The 21,590-nt window shown below is 41.9% G+C and overlaps 2 protein-coding genes and 1 non-coding gene across 3 annotated transcripts in view; 1 reads left to right on the forward strand and 2 right to left on the reverse strand.

Moving 5' to 3' along the window:
• Positions 1-201: 201 nt before the first annotated feature.
• On the reverse strand, positions 202-12,488 carry LSM1 (LSM1 homolog, mRNA degradation associated). The gene is made up of 4 exons (XM_002756959.7): positions 12,283-12,488; positions 7,882-7,950; positions 6,151-6,266; positions 202-698 (listed from the first exon to the last, which is right to left on the reverse strand). Exons 1-4 carry the CDS (start codon positions 12,326-12,328, stop codon positions 528-530), a joined length of 402 nt encoding a protein of 133 aa, XP_002757005.1. The 5' UTR covers positions 12,329-12,488; the 3' UTR covers positions 202-527.
• On the reverse strand, positions 2,273-2,377 carry LOC118146986 (U6 spliceosomal RNA). Its single transcript, XR_004733169.1, has one exon. It is a non-coding gene; the product is annotated as a U6 spliceosomal RNA (small nuclear RNA).
• A 353-nt stretch (positions 12,489-12,841) lies between the features above and the next one.
• The window catches only part of BAG4 (BAG cochaperone 4), a 35,127-nt gene continuing 26,378 nt past the window's right edge, over positions 12,842-21,590 (forward strand). Inside the window, exon 1 of the mRNA XM_002756958.7 lies at positions 12,842-13,138. Coding sequence (XP_002757004.1) covers positions 12,869-13,138 — 270 coding nt within the window. The 5' untranslated portion in view covers positions 12,842-12,868. The remainder of the gene's footprint in view (positions 13,139-21,590) is intronic.

Below are 21,590 nucleotides of genomic sequence, written 5' to 3' on the forward strand. Positions count from 1 at the left end.
TTCTTATCAGATACAAACATGAAAAGAGGAGAGGACCCTTGAGATGATCAGAATAAAAGTATTCCTTCCTAAGTAGCCAGTTACTTGAAACTGTGACTGAAGGGGGAAAATTCCAGTATGTGGATTCTAATACCTTTGAGAACAGAAACTTCATTTTTTCTATTCATTAGAGGCAACTCAAACTTGGAAATAACATGACACTTTTGAGATTCATATTTTATTTACAAGTAAATGAAGAATGTCCCTGTAAACTCTAATTCGGGACACAAAGAACAATATAAAGTAGTTGCTGGTGCCAGTGACATGTGAAGGAGTCTATGCCACTGTTTCTTGAAACAATGATTTTGCTATTTAAAAAAAAAAACCCACCTACATGATTTATTCATGTTTCATGTGTAAAAGAATGAAAAATAAGAGTGATTTTTCAAAACTCTACAGTCTCTGATCAACTGTGTGAGGTGGCCAGGATGTCACTTTCACTCAGTGACAGCCCCTACTCTTCAAGAGCAACAGCCTCTGGGCAAGACTTAGTACTCCTCCAGAGTATCTGCTCGAGGAATGGAAAGACCTCGGTCCTTCAGGGCCTGCACTTTCAGCTTCTCTGCCTCCAACTTGGTCTGCTGTTCCACCCTTTGCTCTTCTAGAATTTCTTCAATGGATACTTGCTGGAGGGGTGTGTCACTCTCCTTTTCCAAGTCCTACAAAAGAGACAGGTTTGAAAACTTCACCTGAAGACCAAGAATAGAAAACATTACCGATCTAAAGGCAGATGGATTCCTGTATCAGGCTCGAATTATTTTTCATAACTGTGACAGGACTGAAATATCCTTCTCCTAGGGACAGGTAAGTTTTTCAAAGAAGTGCCTGACAACACTACGATAAGATACATACTTACGATGAATGTGGTTACAGTGATCAGTATTTCTATAACAAAGCTTTATATGATCCAAAATCCCATATTAGGATTCATTTTCTATTAGTCAAGGATTAATCTCCTTAAAAAAAAAATTAGGGCTGCTTATAGACAGCTATCTCCCCGGCTGTAGAGAATCCAAGAGGGAGGTTATTGAGGCAGTGTGGCCTTAGAAAAATTTTTTAAAAAATTATTTTAAGGATGGGTGGGGTGGCTCATGCTTGTAATTCCAGCACTTTGGGAGACTGAGGTGGAAGGATCACTTGGGCCTAGGAGTTCGAGACCAGCCTGGGCAATACAGTGAGACCCCAACTCCATACACACACACAAAAAAGCAGATGTGGTGGTGTGCACCTACAGTTCCAGCTATTCAAGAGGCTGAGGTGGAAGGACTGCCTGAGCCTGGGAAGTTGGAGGTCAAGGCTGCAGTGAGCCATGAACATGTCACTGCACTCCAGCCTGGGCAACAGAGCAAGACTCTGTCTCAAAAATAAATAAATAAATAAAAAGGCAAAAATAAAAGGGATCCTCTTGCTTTCACCTCCCAAGTACTATAGGTATATGCCTGGAACTACAGGTATATGCCATCGCACCGGCTCTGTAGTCTCTAAACTATAACACAAGACTCTTTTTTTCCTTTATGGCAAGAAGTATTCTAGAGAAAACCTCAGCAGACCATTGAGGTTACTAAACCAATTTGGTCCCAATATTTTTCTCCACTATTAAAAAAATTGTTGCCTAATAAAAAATTCCTTTTCCTTATTTAAAAAGTACATGCTCATTGCAGATAATATAGAAAAGACAAATAGGAAAAATTAAAAAATCATCCATAATTCCAATACGGAGAATTAACATTTTTGGTTAATATCCCTACAATTTTTCTATGTATATACTGACTAAAAAAAACCCCAGCCAGGCGTGGTGGCTTACACTTGTAATCCCAACTACTCAGGAAGCTGAGGCAAGAGAATCACTTGAACCCAGGAGGCAGAGGTTGCAGTGTGCCAAGATCACACCACTGCACTCTAGCCTGGGCGACTGAGTAAGAATCTGTTTGAAGAGGAAAAAAAAAAAAAATTAGCTGGGCATGGTGATATGTACCTGTAATCCCAGCTACTCAGGAGGCTGAGGGGGGAGGATCACTTGAGGCCAGCAGTTTGAGGCTGCAGTGAGCCACGATCACACCACTGCAGTTAGCCTGGATAAGAGTGAGACTCTGTCTTAAAAACAACCCCCTCTCACCCAAAAACCCACAATGCAAATACTGACTGTAATTCATTTTCATTTACATGTGGCACAGTATGCTTAATATTTTTATTTTTGAATGCTTTATAAACATTTTTCATGTTATTTACTTTTAAAAATATGGAAGGCTTCATAAATTTGCATGTCATCCTTATGCAGGAGCCATGCTAATCTTCTCTGTGTTGTTCCAATTTTAGTATATGCTCTGCCAAAGCAAGCACAACATTTTTCATTTTATATATTTTTAATAGAGTCAGGGTTTCACCATGTTGACCGGGCTGGTCTCAAACACCTGACCTCAGGCAATCCACCCACCTCGGCCTCCCAAAGTGCTGGGATTACAGGCGTAAGCCACCACGCCTGGCAACATTTTTCATTTTTTTTAGAGACAGGATCTTGCTCTGTTGCCCAAGGTGGAATGCAGTGGCACGATCACAGCTCTCTGTGATCTGAAACTCTTGGGCTGAAGTGATCCTCCTGCCTCAGCCTCCTAAGTAGCTGGAACTACAGGTGTGTGCCACCACATCTGGCTAAATTTTTTTTCCTTTTTGTAGAGACGGGGTCTTGCTATATTGCCCAGGCTGGTCTCAAACTCCTGGCCTCAAGCTATCTTCTTGTCTTGGCCTCCCAAAGGGTGAGCCACTGTGCCTAGCCCTTATAAACATTTAATAACCAATGTCATAATGCATTAGAACCTTGCTAAAAAAGTATCTCACTATCCACAGATTCAGTTTAATGTCCTTAAAATGAATGCACAGGTATTATTCTATGTTTTTGTAAGATGGAAAACCTATACAAAGTATTCCTGTTTTTTATCCTCCTCTATGACTTTCAATGACAAAGGTTGGGAAGGTATTGACACACAACTTCTCCAGATGCACTAGGCTGTATATTATCACTACATGCTGCCAAGGTCTCAGAACCCACAGGCAGTGGCATTATCAGATAGCGAGAGGACTCTTGCCACAGAAATTACAATGAAAGCCACACAAATTACATAAGCAAGCCCTGGTCCGGGTCCAAAGTTAACAGCACCCAGCAAAGTATATATTACCACATAACACCTACCCTCCCAACCGGTAAGTAGCAGCTAAAGGGAGGACAGTGTTCTCAGCTTATGCACTGCCTCTGGGGCTTTTCAGTATGTTACTCACTGAGCAATTCATGCTGCGGCTGCTTCTTCCCAACAGTCTTATTTCTTAATGCTGTGTCATCATCATCGTCCTTGACGCAGAATTCAGGGATTTCTTAACCAATGTAGTGTTTATAGAAACTAAGTGATTTCTGGCCGGACGCGGTGGCTCCGCCTATAATCCCAGCACTTTGGGAGGCCGAGGCAGGTGGGTCACGAGGTCAACAGATCGAGACCATCCTGGGCAACATGGTGAAACCCCGTCTCTACTAAAAATACAAAAATTAGCTGGGCATGGTGGTGCGCGCCTGTAATCCCAGCTACTCGGGAGGCTGAGGCAGGAGAATTGCTTGAACCCAGGAGGTAGAGGTTGCAGTGAGCCAAGATCGCGCCATTGCACTCCAGCCTGGGTAACAAGAGCGAAACTCCGTCTCAAAAAAAAAAAAGAAACTAAGTGATTTCTACATATGAATTCCTCTGGGGTTGAAACATAATTTCTCCTGACTGTTGATTGATATAACCATGTAGGCATTCCTGGGACCATGTTTCTCCAGTGGTACACCTGTAAAACTTCTGCAGCATCCAAACTATAACATACTTTTTTTAAAAAAGGGAACTTTTCCTCACAAAAGGGATCCAAGGAAACAACAAAACTTCGAGAACAAACATGTTCACTTCTTTCTCTGTACACACACACATCTACTCAGATGTACCTTTGTGCCAATGTAACTGGTATAAAGAGCATGTTTGCTGTGTTTACTACTATAAAACAGCAGCATAGTATCTGTCAATATTTTTTTGAGACAGGATCTTGCTCTGTCATTCAGGTTGGAGTGCAGTAGTATAATCATGGCTCTGTGGCCTTGACTCAGGTGAATCTCCCACCTCAGCCTCCTGAGTAGCTGGGAATGGTGGTATGCATCATCATCCCTGGCTAATTTTTGTATTTTTTTGTAGAGACACACTTTGGCCATGTTGCCCAGGCTGGTCTCTTGGGACTTAAGTGATTTGCCTGCTTTGGCCTCTCAAAGTACTGGGATTACAGATGTGAGCCACTGTACCCACCCAATATTTTAACCTAAGTCTTTTTCTCTGATATGTTGCCTCCTTAAAGTTAAATTCAAAAAAGTATTTAAAAAAATCCTCTATGACCCCACCATGCAGAGATTGGTCAGCTCCCCTATATACTGGCAGTACCAAGCATGGTGGCATTTTATAGTCCCAGTGACTTGGAAGGCTGAGACAGGAGGATTGCCTGAGCCTAGGAGTTTGATTCTAGCCTGGGCAACATCTCTGGAAGAAAAAAAAATACTGGCAGACTACTTTATAGTCATTTAGTATCTCCCCATGGGTATTAGGTGCTTGGTTTCAGCCTTTACATAAGAAGGTAACAATTTCTGTTACTTAAACATGCAAGAAATGATAAACTTAACTAAAAGTAAAAACCTCAAAAATATTTTATAAGTTAGAATATGATATTTCATATACTTCACAGCAGCATTTGGACAGTACTGATAGTATGGATTAGTCATTTCTAGCTATTTCCAAAATGTGGTCTCTGAACCAACTCAACCTTGGCAGAATTATGTCCTTGCTTTCTCAAATAGCTATTAAAAATGGCTACAAACCAAACCACTCTCAAGACCTCTGCAAGTTGATTTAAGACGTGGCTAGTTAGAAAACACAATGAAAAACTTTAAAAATTAGGCAAACACCATAGTTTTTGGTAAGAGAAAAGAAAACAGCACTGGTTCAGCCCTTAATTTCAACTAGTCTTGAAGGGATTTATATTTTGATTTTCGCTGCAAACCCAATAATCAGAAGTAGCAAGATGGGCCGGGCACGGTGGCTCACGCCTGTAATCCTAGCACTTTGGGAGGCTGAGGTGGGTGGATCACCTGAGGTCAGGAGTTCTAGACCAGCCTGACCAACATGGTGAAGCCCCATCTTAAAGAAAAAAAAAAAAAAAAAAAAAGTAGCAAGATGAAATCAAAGATTTTAAATAAGGTACTTAAAAAAAATCTGAGTACTTCTAGTAGGGGTGTGTGTGTGTGTGTGTGTGTGTGTGTATGTCTGCACACACAAAGACCTACAGCAACACCACCTAAGAAAATCTGATTTAACGTTTCACCTACCAGCTGATCTTTCTGGCACAGATACCACCAAAATACCCTCTTCCTGGCTGTGAGCAAAGGATCCAAGTGAGACTGAACTCCATTCTAGGACTAGGTAACAGAAAAGCTTTTCCTATAGCCACTCTTTCCCATTTCTCCCTTTACTGATATGGATATCACATTGCACTGCAAAAGCAATGTGTGCTTCCCTCAAACACTGTGTATTAGTTTTATGTCATGAAAAACTACTTGTAACCAACTGTTTAAATGACTGCAAAATATTTCAACATATATAAATCATGCCTTGCCCAGCATATATAAATCAAGCTTTTTCAATTTTCTGCTATTAAACAAATAAATATGTTAATGAACACATTTGTTATAGAATAATATTTGTTACAGAATAGTATTTCTTGTCACCCAGGCTGGAGCTTTTTTTTTTTTTTTTGAGAAGCAGGTGGAGGCCTTGGTCTGTCAGGACCATTTTTTATAGAATAGTATTTTTTTATGGTATCAGGTAAAAGTTAAGATATTTTGCTGCCAGTGGGATCAAAAATCTTTAAAATGCTAAAAGGCACTGAAACAAAGTTAAGTATTCTCTGTAGCTTCCCTAAACTAATTTGGTAGTTGCCCGTGAGAAGCCAGATGAAATGTGGAAAATATTTTTATTCTCTCTTGAAAAGACAAAAAAAGAAATCTAACTAGCATGAATAAACATCTACAGCAGCTTAACAATTTTCACTTACTATTTCTCCTAGTAGGACCACATTTTCTCCTCTGACCACAAAAATCCCTCGAGGAATATCACCGTATTTTTTGCCCACATGAATACGCTCCACAGTCTGATGTAGCACTAAGTTTGCTATAAGTGTATAGGGAAGAAACAAAAATATTTAGTTTAAGTTATTGGGTAAAGGCCCATAACTCAATTAATCAGTTATTTTGAATAGAAAAGATTTAGCTAAACATGATTTCCAAACTTTCTAATTCTGAGGAAGGCTAACATTTCAAATAATCTTCTACAATTTCACTGACTATGACATACCACTTAGGAGACGCCTGGGATTATATTGGGCTGATACCTGAATGATGGTAGAAATAAGAGAAGTAAATTCCTTTATTAGTTAATTGCTAATAAAGCCATAGGAAACTATAAATGAATAAGGAACTTGGAAAACGGGCCTAAACAACCACAAAGATCAAAACTTTGTTTTCTGGAAAGGAACAGCTTTTTTGTGTGTTTGGGTATGTGTATGTGATGATCTGCTGAAGATTTAACTTTGTTTCAGTACTTAGGATTCATTTAACCCAATGCAGGTATCCATTGGTTATCATACAGAAAAACCTGTTTTTTCACCCTGACAGATAACTATACTTTGTAATCTAAAAGTTAACTTACTATTCACTACCTTTCCCTCAAAGTACTCTGATGAATCTGACTTAAGGATCAGAACTTCAATTTGTTAACCATAATTATTTTTCTTCTTTCAATTAGTACTACTTGTCCTGTTTGAAGTAAAGGAGAAATCTATGTTCATATCTTCTGTAATTCTTGTGTTTTAATTATGTTTCTTCCTCATGCTCAAATCCAGTGATTTCACAGATATCCAATAAATGTTAGCATGAACATGAAGTTCCTTGAAACAGAAGGAAACATAATCTTTTAACTTTAGAAAAATGCATGATGCAAAACAAAGACAGAGACTTCTGATTCTAATGTATCCCTATATGTAAAGTATTAAGTTTAATGTTCGGGGCCCTTAAAACACTTCAGGAAATGCCTTCTACCCAATTTTCATTGGCTAGGGAGCGATTAACTTCACTTCAAGAACTGCTCTGAAGTCATTATACCCAGCCAATGTAGAAATGAACAGCCTTAGGTGGGCACAGTGGCTCACGCCTGTAATCCCAGCACTTTGGGAGGCTGAGGCGGGTGGATCACCTGAGGTCAGGAGTTCAAGACCAGCCTGGCCAACATGGTGAAACCCCGTCTCTACTAAAAATACAAAAATTAGCTTAGTATGGTGGCTGGAGCCTGTAATCCCAGCTACTTGGGAGGCTGAGTGATGCACAACAATCGCTTGAACCTGGGAGGTGGAGGTTGCAGTGAGCCGACACCGTGTCACTGCACTTTAGCCTCGGCTTTGAGACAGAGCAAGACCCCGTCTCAAAAAAACAAAACAAAATGAAAAAAAGGTGAGCAGCCTCTTCAGTGGACTGAGTTTATTTCTATGATTTGGCTCCCCATAATGGGGATTCTAGTGAAAGCCAGTTTTAGAAACATGAGCTTGTAAACATATATCAGCTTTGAACCACCTAATCTGAATGTACAGAAAACAATGATGTACTCAATAAAATCAGTTCCACTATGCTACACACAAGAAAAAGTTGCAGATAAATTTCAATATGAAATAAAAAAAATTGCAATGGGCAGCTGTTACCCAGAGTATAAGAGACATCCATAAATTAATACATACCAAATTGATCAATGCTTCTTAAAAAGCCTATAAGTGTCCTTCCATCTCGAAGCAGGACCAAGTGCTTTTCTGGGGAGAGGGGAAAAAAATCTTTTAAACAAAACCAGACAAGTTCAGTGAGTTTTTAAGATAATAAAATAAAGTTAATAACAGTTTAAACTGTATCACTTCCTCTGCCAATGTATTTAAGGTGAAGTTCAAGTTCACTGGAGAACTGGAGGGAAAACCACAGCAGGCCGTGATTCAGATGAGAACATCAGTTGTGAAAAGAATCAGAGCAGTGTGGCAGAATGGGACAAGGACAAGGTATGGCTTCAGGAAGCCTGACTGGCTGGCTCTAGACATACATACATACATACATACATACACACACACATTCATTCATTCATTCATTCATTCATTTATTGAGACAGTCTCACTCTGTCACCGAGGCTGGAGTGTACTGGCTCACTACAGCCTCCCAGGTTCAAGCAATCCTCCAGCCTCAGCCTCCTAAGTAGCTGGTACTATAGGAATATGCCACCATGCCTGGCTAACATTTGTATTTTTAGTAGAGAGGGGGTTTCATTATGTTGGTCAGGCTGGTCTTGAACTCCTGATTTCATATGATCTGCCCACTTTGGCCTCCCAAAGTGCTAGGATTACAGGAGTGAGCCATGGCGCCCAACCCAAAGACCCTTATGTTTAACACTTAAACTGTCTCAGTGTCGTGTCAGTTTTTATATCTGTAAACGGACACATTTAGTCAAGATGATTCTTACGGTCTTATTTATAGAATTATTTTGTCCTTAACTTAAAAGGAAGAGCTTCTATCTCACATTTGTTTGTAACCAGGGAAGGCTTTAAATAAAAGCTCACTGCTTCAGGCATTTAAAATGAAGACTAATAATAAGCTAGAGCAGAAATTCAATGTTTATTGACAGGCATATGCTATTCTTGGGTCTAGATATATAGTAGAGAATGAGACTTAGAAAGTCACCAACCTTATGAATTTATATTCATGGTGGATGAGGACAAATAAATAAGAAAATTACCTATTGTGATTAGGACAATGGAATAACAAGCTAGCAAGACAGTATGATGAAAGGAGAGAAGTGGTCACAGAAGGAAGGATGGCAAGGGAAAGCGTCTCTGAAGAAGTGACTTTGAGCTGACATTGAAGAATGAGAATAAGCCAATTACTAGCACACCCAGCAAAATTTCTTTCATTCATTTCATTAATGCCACGCCTAAAGTACTTTGTAGATGCACAACAAGGAAAAAGAAAAAAGACAGTGACTGTGCCCTGAAGGAATTTATACTCTTCCTTGGGCTATATGTAAGTATCATAGAAAGCAAATCTTAATTATATGAGACTACAGAGAGAGAAGTTATGTTTCTGGAGGAGGTATCAGAGTTGGACCTTGAAAGGTAGATAATTTTTGGGCAAGGGAAGAGTAATAGGAAGAGGTGGTAGAAGGAAATCTGTAAATTGAGGAGGAGGAAAAAAAGGGCTATATATCCATGTTTGGCTAAAAGCTGAGGGTGTGAAGGGAAAGTACAGTAGATAAAGTCAGAAAAGTACTAGGCACAGGCTGCATTTGGATTTGACCTCATAAGGAACAAGAAAACATTAGGTGATGGAGTCTGTTAACTGAGTTTGTATATGTGGGTATGTATGAGAGGGTGGGGTGCTGAAGATGTGAGGTAAACAAGATGTAAGAGCTTTTTTTCTTTTTAATTTTTCTTTTTTTTTTTTAAGAGATGGGGTCTCGCTATATTGCCCAGGCTGGAGTGCAGTGGCTATCCACAGGCACGATCCCACTACTGTTCAGCACAGGAGTTTTGACCTGCTCCGTTTCTGACCTGGGCCAGTTCACCCCTCCTTAGGCAACCTGGTGGTCCCCTGCTCCCTGGAGGTCACCATACTGATGCCAAACTTAGGGCGGACACCCGATCGGCATAGCGGACTACAGCACAGAACTTCTGGACTCAAGTGATCCTCCCACCTCAGCCTCCCAAGTAGCTGGGACTACAGGCACACACCACCGCACACAGATGTTAACAGTTTTATGAGACATCACAAAACTATTTACCAAGAGTTGTAAATAAAAGCAGCAAGCTCAAGGTGAAGGTTATTAGCTCTTTGTGGTTCTAAAGTGCTATCAGGACACTTACATAGAAACACATGCAGACAGCTGGAAACAAGACTCGAAAGCCAAAGACATCAAAATTAGAGAAAGTAATTCTGGATAAATCTACAAAGAGGTGATACGAAATTACTGAAGTACCAGAGATCTACTGAAGATTTAAAGAAGTGGGCCACATGGAATCTAAGTGACCATCTATTTTGGAGAACAGTAAGAGCCAAAGAGATAAGAAAATCACCAAGTACCAATTGTTAGAGAAATCAAGAGAAGAGAATTAAAGAATCTGGTAGGGACAATATCACAATGCTGCAGAAGGGAGGGAACACAGAAGAATGCCTTAGATGATTAACTTTGAAGAATGCACCTTGAGTAGTGTACAGGATAAAAATTAGATTGCAGGAGTAATATAAGTGGTCTATTGAAGGTGATCAGGAAACACAAGTGTCAAAATGAAAATGACTCGAGATTTTGGGATAAAGATGAAAAAAGGGATGGGAGTATGATGAGACAAAACTGAGAAAATATTTGAGATGGACAGACAATAATACATATGAAGGGAAGAACACAGAGGATATGAAAGAAAAAGGATAACAATGAAAAAGGTTCCAGAAGCAGTGAGAAGAGACAGTAGTAACAAACAAAAAGGGAGGAATCCTTCCTACTCAAATTAGAGGATGGGTGAAAATACTGAAAGACTAAGAGAAGAAACTGAGTGTTAGGGCGGGGAGCAAAGGGTGCCTATCAAATGGTTTCAAAGTTTTCATAAAGTAGGGGGTCTGGAATCTACAAAGAGGTAGGGGTTAGAGGGCTGAAGAACAAAACTGATTTTTAGTAAAATGGCAGGATGTGTTAGGGGATATATAAGGAGAGATGAGAGCAGAAGGACATCCTCAAGCAACGAAAACATCTTGTTACAGGTAACAGGTTCATACAGATGTTAATATATATGTATTTAGTCCAATTACACTTCGTTTCCCTTATATAGCAAAGTAAGTAATTTGAGTTTCAAAAAATTATATGTTGGCTGGGTGCGGTGGGTCACACCTGTAATCCCAGCACTCTGGGAGGCCGAGGTGGGTGGATCATCTGAGATCAGGAGTTCGAGACCAGCCTGGCCAACATGGCGAAACCTCGGCTCTACTGAAAGTGCAATGGTGCGATCTCGGCTCACTGCAGCCTCCTCCTCTCCAGTTTAAGCGATTCTCCCGCCTCAGCTTCCCGAGAAGCTGGGATTACAGGCACCCGCCACAGTACCCAGCTAATTGTAGGGGTTTCACCATGTTGGCCGGGCTGGTCTTGAACTCCCGACCTCGGGTGATGTGCCTGCATCCGCCTCCCAAAGTGCTGGGATTACAGGCGTGAGCTACCGTGCTTGGCCCATAAAATGAAATTTTAATCACAGATTCTAAGTTGCATATTCACAGAGTAACTGAGGCGACTGCAACTTGTTTAAAAACTATGTGTAAATCATCTTGCAACAAGAAGTTAGTGAGAAAGATCACGATTGAAACAATAAAAAATGTTGCTTGAGGAATAATGCAGATAGAACTTAGAAAAAAGGAAGGCCAGGACAACTCCAGTGGTTCTTTCTGCTTTTGTATAGGACTGAGCTCCTCCTCCGGACCAAAAATAGGAATAAGGGAGGTCTTCTTAGTAAAGGCAAAAGTAAATTGTCTAATAGAAAATCAGTGGCTGGAAGTGACTTGGTCTTTCCGGAAAAGTCGATACCATGTCTAGCAGTGGTCTTTACAATAACCTGAAGGTGCTAATTACCCTCATAGTAAAAGAAGCTAGTAAATGGCCACACCGTAGAAAGCCTATGTTTACTGCCAATTAAATACAACTACCACTGTCTTAATATTTTCGCTTAATGAATGCTTTCTCTAGGTATTCAGATTCATCCACCCGTAACACGCGAATACTTCGAAATACTGCAGGTGGGAGTGGACGGGAGAGAAGCCCTCTTGGGCTTCTTCCGTGTTAGGCCCTCTGCTGCGGCGACCCAGGGAAGCAATAATGAATTCCATCGCCTGGAGCTCACCAGCCCGGGGGCTGGCAGAGGCTGCGAGGAGCAGAACAAGAAGTAGCAGGCTACTGGGTGGGCAAGCAGTGTGTCCCGGAGCTGTGAAGGACATCAACGCGGAACACCCGGATTGAGCTCAGAACACAGAGTCCCCGCCCGGGACTTATTCTACCATCTTCTTCAGAAGAGGCGTCCGCCGGGGAGGAAGGGTCTCCCCCAGGCTCCACAGGGTGGAGATGAACTACTCACTATCAATGTCCTCGATGAGGCTGGCGGTGCCGGGCATATAGTTCATTTTGAAGGGAAATAACTCTGCACAGCGGTGGGGGCCAGCGCGTCCAAAACCTCCGCCCTCCTACCGAAGTCGCCGCCTCGGCGGGACAGAGCCCGGAACCCCGACCCAGACCAGCACCTCTGCCCCGGCTTTCAGCCGGGACTGCCGGAAGTTCCTCCATATTATATCCACCCACTTCCGGTGCACGTGCCGGCCCCCACCCCAGGAAGAGGCGGGGCCGCCGTACGGTCCAGGGACACCCTTTCCCTGTTCCTGTTAAGTAGGGAAGAGGAATCTTCATTGGATAGATGGTGAGGAAACGTATCCTCCCTCTTAAGGAACACGGTGTCTCCTTCCCCTTCTCCGGGTTCCCAAGACCCCAGAGTCACGGACATCCGTCCCTCAGTTCTCGGGGCTCGGCAGCAGAAGGGGCGGAACCGGACCTGGGATTGGCTGGCGTTGTCTGACCCCCTTCTCTGCTCTCCATTCGCAATCACCCGCGGGCGCCTGCGCTATGGGTCGGCCGTGGGGGGCGGGAAGCGCTTCAGGGCAGCGGAGCCCATGTCGGCCCTGAGGCGCTCGGGCTACGGCCCCAGTGACGGTCCGTCCTACGGCCGCTACTACGGGCCTGGGGGTGGAGATGTGCCGGTGCACCCACCTCCGCCCTTATATCCTCTTCGCCCAGAACCTCCCCAGCCTCCTATTTCCTGGCGGATGCGCGGGGGCGGCCCGGCGGAGACCACCTGGCTGGGAGAAGGCGGAGGAGGCGATGGCTACTATCCCTCTGGAGGCGCCTGGCCGGAGCCAGGTCGAGCCGGAGGAAGCCACCAGGTAAGCTTTGCAGCCTCTGTCCTCGCGAGGAGGTGAGGGCCCTTGGGACTGGGGTTCGTAATGAATCGGGTTTCATATTTGTTTTCCTTATGTGGAGGAGGGTTGGGGGGTGTTGGAGAGACCGAGACTGGGATCAGAGGTGGGGGGGATATGCTTGTGTTCCCTTTGCCCCTTCTTTTCTGCTTCGACCACAAAAAAGATGTTTATTACCATTTAAAAAGGAAGAAAGGTCCTGAGCGGACTTACTAAGCTTAGCAGCAGGCTGCAGATCTCTCCTGGGAGCGGTGCTGGGCAGGGGTGGCACGGCTCTGCTGCTCGAGCTCTAGCAATTTATCCTGCGTGGCTGGCAGGCCGGCTCTCCCGGGAAGGGAAGCGGCTGCAGCCCCTGACGTCGCTCAGCGACCCTTCCGCGTAGAAGGAAACTGTGCGAACGGGAAGGATCTGGGCATTTAGCCGTTTGCCCCTAATGCCTTGACTGGGATCAAATCGTGAATAATCAGTGCTGTAAAGCACCTTTACGCGGATTGACTGATATAATTTTCACAGCGACTGCGAGGTAAAATGTCATGACAGCAGCCCTTTTTTTCCAATAAGGGACCGGGGCTCTGCGAGGTTAACTCACTTGCCTAATACACTTGGACCTGTAACATTTTATTCTGTTTTCCTACTGGAAATATACTTCTGCGTTGTGAATGCAGTCTTCTGGGTAGGGGGTTATCGTTCTACGGTGGCGGCACACCTCTCTTTTCCTTCAAGAATTATCCTCATTTGTTGAAAATGTAATAATGTGATTCTCGAACATTGCTGGTGGGGATGTAAAATGGTGGAAAATAGTTTGGTAGTTCTCAAAACATTAAGCATAGAGTTAGTATATGACCCAGCAAGCCCACTCCTGTATATACCAAAGAAAACTGAAAACATGTTCACATAAAACTTGTATACCTATGTTTATAGTATCATTGTTCATAATCACCAAAAAGTAGAAATGTCTTTTTGTTTTTTGTGATGGAGTCTTGCTCTGTTGCCCAGGCCGGAGTGCAATGGTGCGATCTTGGCTCACTGCAGCCTCCGCCTCTCGGGTTCAAGTGATTTTCCTGCTGAGCCTCCAGAAATGCTGGGATTACAGGCGTGAGCCACTGCGCTCAGCCCCAAATATCATTTTATCATTTGAGTTAAGTTAGTGAACTTCTCAGAGCCCTGGTTCTTTATTAGAATACTGGAATGTTGTAAGGATATAACGACTGATGTATCGCTAAACAAAATATGGTGTTAATATATTCATACAATGAAATATTATTTGGCCATAGAAAGGAGTGAAGTACTGGTGTGTGCTGCAATATGAATGAACGTTGAAAACATCACACTACGTGAGCAGAGTCAGAAAGACTGCATATTGTGTGATTCCATTTATGTGAAATACCCAGAGTAGGCAAATCTATAGCGACAGAAAGCTTAATGGTTTGCCAGAGGTTGGGGGACTGGAGGTGTAGGTGAGAATATTGAGAATATTCTTTTTGGGTTGATGAAATGTTTTAAATCAGGGCCAGGTGAGGTGGCGCACACCTGTAATCCCAGCACTTTGGGTGGCTGAGGCAGGAGGATCGCTTGAGCCCATGAGTTTGAGACCAGCCTGGGAAACATAGTAAGACCTCGTCTCTAAAGAAAAATAAAAAATAAGAAATGTTCTAAAATCAGTGGTGATGGTTGCATTGCACAACTCTGAATATACTAAAAACTCCGAATTATATATTTTAAAAGGATAGTGTTTATAGCATGTTGATTATATCACAATTTAAACAATTGTATGAGAAAAACATGTATCAGTGAGAGATTAATTATTTTTTGAGATGGAGTCTTGCTCTGTCACCCAAGCTGGAGTGCAGTGGCACAATCTTGGCTTACTGCAACCTCTGCCTCCCGAGTTCTAGCGATTCTCCTGCCTCAGCCTCCCAAATAGGTGGGATTATGGGTGCCCACCACCACGCCTGGCTAATTTATGTAATTTTAGTAGAGATGGGGTTTCAGCGTGTGAGCCACCATGTCAGATCTTTCTTTAATCTATTTTATTTTATTATTATTTTTTGAGATGGAGTTTCGCTTGTTACTCAGGCAGGAGTGCAATGGCATGATCTTGGCTCACCGCAACCTCCGCCTCCTGGGTACAAGCAATTCTCCTACCTCAGCCTCCCGAGTAGCTGGGACTACAGGCATGCGCCACCATGCCCAGCTAATTTTTGTATTTTTAGTAGAGACGGGGTTTCACCATGCTGACCAGGATGGTCTTGATCTCTTGACCTCGTGATCCACCCGCCTCGGCCTCCTAAAGTGCTGGGATTATAGGCGTGAGCCACCGCGCCCGGCCCTTTCTTTAATTTATAATTAATCTTGGCCAGACACTTTGGCTCATGCCTGTAATCCCAGCACTTTGGGAGGCCGTGGTGAGTAGATCTCCTGAGGTCACGAGTTTGAGACCAGCATGGCCCACACAGGGACACCCTGTCTCTACTAAAATAAAAAACTTAGCTGGGTATGGTGGCAGGTGCTTATAATCCCAGTTACTTGGGAGGCTGAGGCAGGAGGATTGCTTGAATCTGGGAGGCAGAGGTTGCAGTGAGCCAAGATCACACCATTGCACTCTAGCCTGGGATACAAGAGCGAAACTCCATCTCAAAAAAAAAAAAAAAATCCATATTTTCACTGCCTAAATATGGAATACGTAGGTCATGGAACTTTATAGAGGGATGAAATGCTTGGCCAAATTAGACCAAAAATCAGTTGAAATGGGGAAAGAGGAGAGGAGCCCTCAGCTGATGACTGACTTCTACTGGGCCTGCTGTGTTATCAAAACCAAAGTTTCTGGGATAGAGTTAGGGAGAGTTGGATAGACTACAGAAGTTAAGATTTTAGCATTGTGTAAAGAGTTGTCAGGTGTGGTTTGAGTACACTTGTACCCATAGGGTGGGTAATGGTGCTGAAGTAGTTAGAGATAAAGGTGGAAATGTGTAATGGGCCTTTGTAAACCATTTTAAGAGTTTGTGCTGTCTTTCGGAATGATGATTCTGAAACTATAAAAGTATAAGATGGTAACTTTTCTGCAGCAATAGAAAGTAATACAAAAGATATGCATGTTACAAATGTTGCAATGTTTTTCTGGATTTGTTCTTTTGATTTTTTTTTTATGTTTTGCATTTTTATATTATAAATCTGTCAAATCAAACAAACAGCATAGGAACCTTTTATTTGACCTTGCTACTCAAAGTGTGGTCCATGGACTAGGAGCCTCAGTGTTGTTTGTGAGGCTAATAGAAATGCGACAATCTCTCCTCTTCCAGACTTACTGCTGCAATTTAGTAAGGTCCCCAGGTGATTCATAGGCACGTTTATATTTGAGAAGCATTGCTCTGTAGAATTGGTTATACTGAGATGATGTCACACTGAACTATAACACAGATTTGGCTATATTAACACATTTAAATATGGCAGGGAAAAAATTCAATGTCTACCAGTCCCTATTTTTTTTTTTTTTAATTTCCTTTTTTTTTTTTCTGAGACGGAGTTTCGCTGTTGTTACCCAGACTGGAGTGCAATGGCACGATCTCGGCTCACTGCAGCCTCCACCTCCTGGGTTCAAGCAGTTCTCCTGCCTCAGCCTCCTGAGTAGCTGGGACTACAGGTGCGCACCACCATGCCCAGCTAATTTTTGTATTTTTAGTAGACAGTGTTTCACCTTGTTGACCAGGATGGTCTCCATCTCTTGACCTTGGGATCCACCCTCCTGGGCCTCCCGAAGTGCTGGGATTATAGGCGTGAGCCACCGCGCCCTGCCGTGAAAACATTTTATTACCTTTGTTTTAGTTTGTATTTCATTCAACAAATAAAAAGTTTGGAAAGAGTTAGGCACATGATAAAATTGGTAACTTAGTTTATAGAGTTCAGCTTCAGCCAGTTTCCTGTGAAATCAAATGCTATTTCATAGAATTAGTATCATATTGGGACATGAGCTACAGGCTTTCACTGTTACTGGAGATATTTTTAGATTTGTCCCATTTTTGTCCAAAAGGAGGAAAAATAAGACAAAGACATTCTTTTTTTTTTTATTGACAATAAAATTATACATTTTAGCCATTAAAAAAATTATGGCATAATTTACATAAAATAAAATTTCACTCTCTTTAGGGTATAGTTCTGTGAGTTTTGATAAAAGCATGCAATTATGTAACCACCACCACCCCCACCACAACTGAGCTATACATATTGATCCATCTTTTAAACAGGAATTCTAGGGTAAGAATTTAAGAAGATTTAATTTTTACCCATCTCTAAACCCTTTTAAAATTACAGAAAAGGAATTGTATTTCTCATTTTAAATGTTTAATCTCCACCCTCATTTTTTAAAAGTAGCACTATGAACTTGTTTGTATAACATATATATGTATGTGTGCATATACATGCACATGTACATTCAGTATATTGAGTGTGTTTCAGTCAGTTGCAGTCCTTTTTTTTTTCTTCCCCCAAATGGACCAAAGAGTCATTGGCTTGCTTTTAATTAGCTTTAACCTTTAAGCTTTTACAGGTGTAATCAGCTAGGTAAAGGTGGTCGGGACCATTCCCTAAAACTTCTGCAAACTCAAATGTGAGGTTCTTTAGAGTAAAACAGGCTCTTCACTGTTCTCAGGGTTATTCTGGAGTTTCCTTGTATTCCTCTGTTTAAGCTCAGTTGCCACAATTAGACAGATGGAAAGCGCTAGGACACTTTTCTTAGCATCTGTACCGGAAACCTTAGCAAATAGCAGTCATTCTTTTTGATGCTTAAATGATACCATATTATGTCAATGGGAGTCCCTTTTTCTTGACTTCTGATTCCTTTGGACATGACTCATTGATTTTTTTTTTTTTTTCTTTTTCATTTTTGGAGAACAGGGTCTTGCTATATTGCCCAGGGAGGTCTCAAACTCCTAGGCTCAAGCTACCCTCCTGCCTCTGCCTTCCTAAGTGCTGGGATTACAGGCGTGAGCTGCTGCGCCCAGCATGACCCACTGATTTTTGATAGCTTCCTTGATTTCTGGTACAACAAGATGTCTCAGGCTTTGTGTATATTTTCTCCCAAGACACATAATTAGCCATTCCTTAAGAACTTGGTTGTATTTTTCTCCCAAGAGGAGAATTACCTTTAGAAACCATTAAGTCAGGATCTGAGCAGGAAAACAGAAACCACAATAGTTGGAATTTGACTTAGGAAATTAGTTAAACAGGTTATTGGAGTTCTGAAAGGGAAAAGGAGAACACAGAAGTAACAAGACAGTAAGTGAAGGAAGCAGCTACTATTCCTAGGGCTGGGGAATAAAGGGAAGAGGTTGGGATGATTAGAACCAGGAAACTTGGGAGAATGGCTGGGCATAGTGGCTCATGCCTGTAATCCTAGCACTTTGGGAGGCTGAGGCAGGCAGATTGCTTGAGCCCAGGAGTTAAAGATCAGCCTGGGCAACATGGCAAAATCTCGTCTTTACAAAAAATTACAAGAATTAGCCAGTCATGGTAGTGGGCCCTTGTAGTCCTAGCTACTCAGGAGGCTGAGGTGGGAGGATCACTTGAGCCCAGGAGGTCGAGAGTGTGATGAATTGTGATTGTGCCACTGCACTCCAGCCTGGGTGACAGAGTGAGACCCTGTCTCAAATAAATAAATTAATTAAAATAAAAGAACCTAGAAATTTGGAAGAGTGGCCTGGTGGAGCTGGAATCCAAGAGGTGGCGCTGCCTACCTGATGCAGGTACCTCTGAGGGCATTCGGGTTGGAGAGTGCTGTTGACTGCTGCGTACTGGTCTAATGGCATTGTCTGGCTGGCACTGACCGAAAGAGCAAACGGACAGGAAGAAGCAAGTCCACTGTCTCCTCCTCTAGAGTAGTGCACTGTGTTGGCAGAAACAGCAAGCAAGCTGGTGAGGGAGAAATGTTTGTAGACTTCCAGCCTTGCATCACAGAGCCATATGTAGAATGCTGTGTTTGGAGCTGAAGGGCAATACCTTAATACTTAGTACAGAAATTACAGTTGGGTTCCTGGTATATATATTAATTGTTATTGTGTTGTTGTTGCTTCTAGACCTTTCCTAAGCGCAGAATTATAAAATAAGTATTTTAAAATAGAAAAATAAATGAATTTATACTTATATTCAAATTTAATGTAGGAATTTCAACTTGTGTGTATATTTTATATGAAAAAAATCTTGATTCCTAACTTAAAATAATTATAAATATTTGCACAATTTAACAATAATGTATAAAATAAGTTCAAAATAATGACAGGTTCCAGTTCTGGTGTAACAGCATAAGGAATTCTGTGGACCCGGTCCCCAGTGAAACTGGTGAACATTAATTTTAAAAAACGACAAATTACAGTTTCTGGAAATGGTCCTAGGGAATATAGCAAATGAAGAAACATTTGTTCAAGAAAATCTACAAAACTCAGTAAGAACATTGGATCTGTGATATTTGAAGTAAAACCCCCTCCTTTTCCCAGCTAGTGAGACAACAACTTCACTCTAGAGGGTATAGCCAAGAACACAGGGCTCCATGTTTCCATTTGATTGCCTCAGTAAGAAGGTTTTCTTCCTACAAGGAGTAGCTACCAACATTTCTCATTTTGCCCCAGGTGCCTGTCACTGAGGCAAAATTCTAGGTAATTGTGACTGAGTGGTGGTAGATCCTTTCTTTTACCCAGTCCCTACTCCTAGGATGGAGACTTGAACTTCGGCAAGGCACTGCTGAGCATACTGGGTCTCTGATCACCCTTACCTGTGCTTGGCAAGACGAGAAGACCGAAGTCTACAGCCTCCCTTCCCCTGGGTGCTCCACTTCCTAAAGCAGGGATGCCATTCAGATAAACACACCATTGTCTCCACTCTAGCTGTAGAGAGTAGCTCAGATGTTTTATCTGGAAGCAAAAGCATGCTGTAAAACAGATAGCTCCTAATCTTTTTCCCAAAGGAACAAAGTATGGGGAAGCTCAAGAGTATGAAGAAACTCAAAAAAACTGGAGGTTGTTGTACAAGGCAATAGGTAAGAGACTGGCTAAATTCATTGGAGATGGAGGATAAACTGTAGGCCAGCTAGTTTGTGGGCGAGAACCAGGAAAAGAAGAAGCTAGGAGGAGTCCTTTGACATCAGGACAACTCTGACACTGACCTTGGGAACTGTCCCTTGAGAGAGACCCAAATTTGATCTACTCAGTCTGTGGAGCAATTTATGCCCCAGGGTGTTAAAACCAGTAGAGCAATCAGCTGGAAACTAGTGAAGCTTTAACAACTAGATGCAGTCAAGGAAAGATACACTTAAAGAGAAAGCTTGCAAAAACCTGAAGTTTGGGGGCAATTAGACTTTACAAAAATAATCCAGCTAGTTACTAAGCAAACAAGCAAATGACAATAACACATCTGAGGTGGAGTAGGTGGGACCAGTAGTACTCAGAGTTGCTAAAATGTCTACTTTCCAACAAAAAAATATGAGCTATGCAAAGAAACAGGAAAGTATGACCCAAACACTGGAAAAAAAAAGCAGGTATCAGAAACCGATTGTGAAAGTGACCATATATCACATTTAATAGACAAAGACTTCAAAGTAGCCATTATATATGTTCAAATAACTAAAAAAACTATACTTAGGCCAGGCACGGTGGCTCACACCTATAATCCTAGCACTTTGAGGCCCAGGCAGGCAGATCACCTGAGGTCAGGAGTTTGAGACCAGCCTGGCCAACATGGTGAAAACCCATATCTACTAAAAATATAAAAATTAGCTGGGAGTGGTGGCCAGTTCCTGTAATCTCAGCTACTCAGGAGGCTGAGGCTGAGGCTGGAGAATCTGTTGAACCTGAGTGGCAGGAGTTGCAGTGAGCTGAATATGGGCCATTGCACTCCAGCCTAGGTGGCTAAGCGAGACTCCGTCTTAAAAACAAACAAAACCAAACCACTATAATTAAAGAAGCAAAGAAAGATGTGTGATAATGTCACATCAAATAGGGAATAAGAGATAGCAATTATATATTAAAAAAAGAACCAAGTAGAAATCCTGGAATTGAAAAGTACAATAACTAAAATGAAAAATTAACTAGAGGAGTTCAGTAGGCTTGAACTGACAGAAAGAATTCGTGAACTTGAAGAAAGATCAATACAGATTATGCAATATGAAGGAGAGAAAAAAGACTGAATTGTTGAAGAAATGTCAAACACCATTGAACACACCAACATATCAGAAATGAGTAGTAACAAGGTTAATATAACAAAAGATACAAATATGCTCTTTTCTTCTCTCAGATTCTTTAAAAGACATTATATTAAAGTAATAAGTATAACAATACAATGTTGAATTTGTAACATTTGTAGGCATAATGTGGATGACAATAAAGTCACAAAAAAGGAGAAAAGGAAATAGACTTATATAGGAGTAACATTTCTG

The sequence above is a fragment of the Callithrix jacchus genome, chromosome 13, assembly GCF_049354715.1.
Source record: "Callithrix jacchus isolate 240 chromosome 13, calJac240_pri, whole genome shotgun sequence".
NCBI classification, from domain to species: Eukaryota; Metazoa; Chordata; class Mammalia; order Primates; family Cebidae; genus Callithrix; species Callithrix jacchus.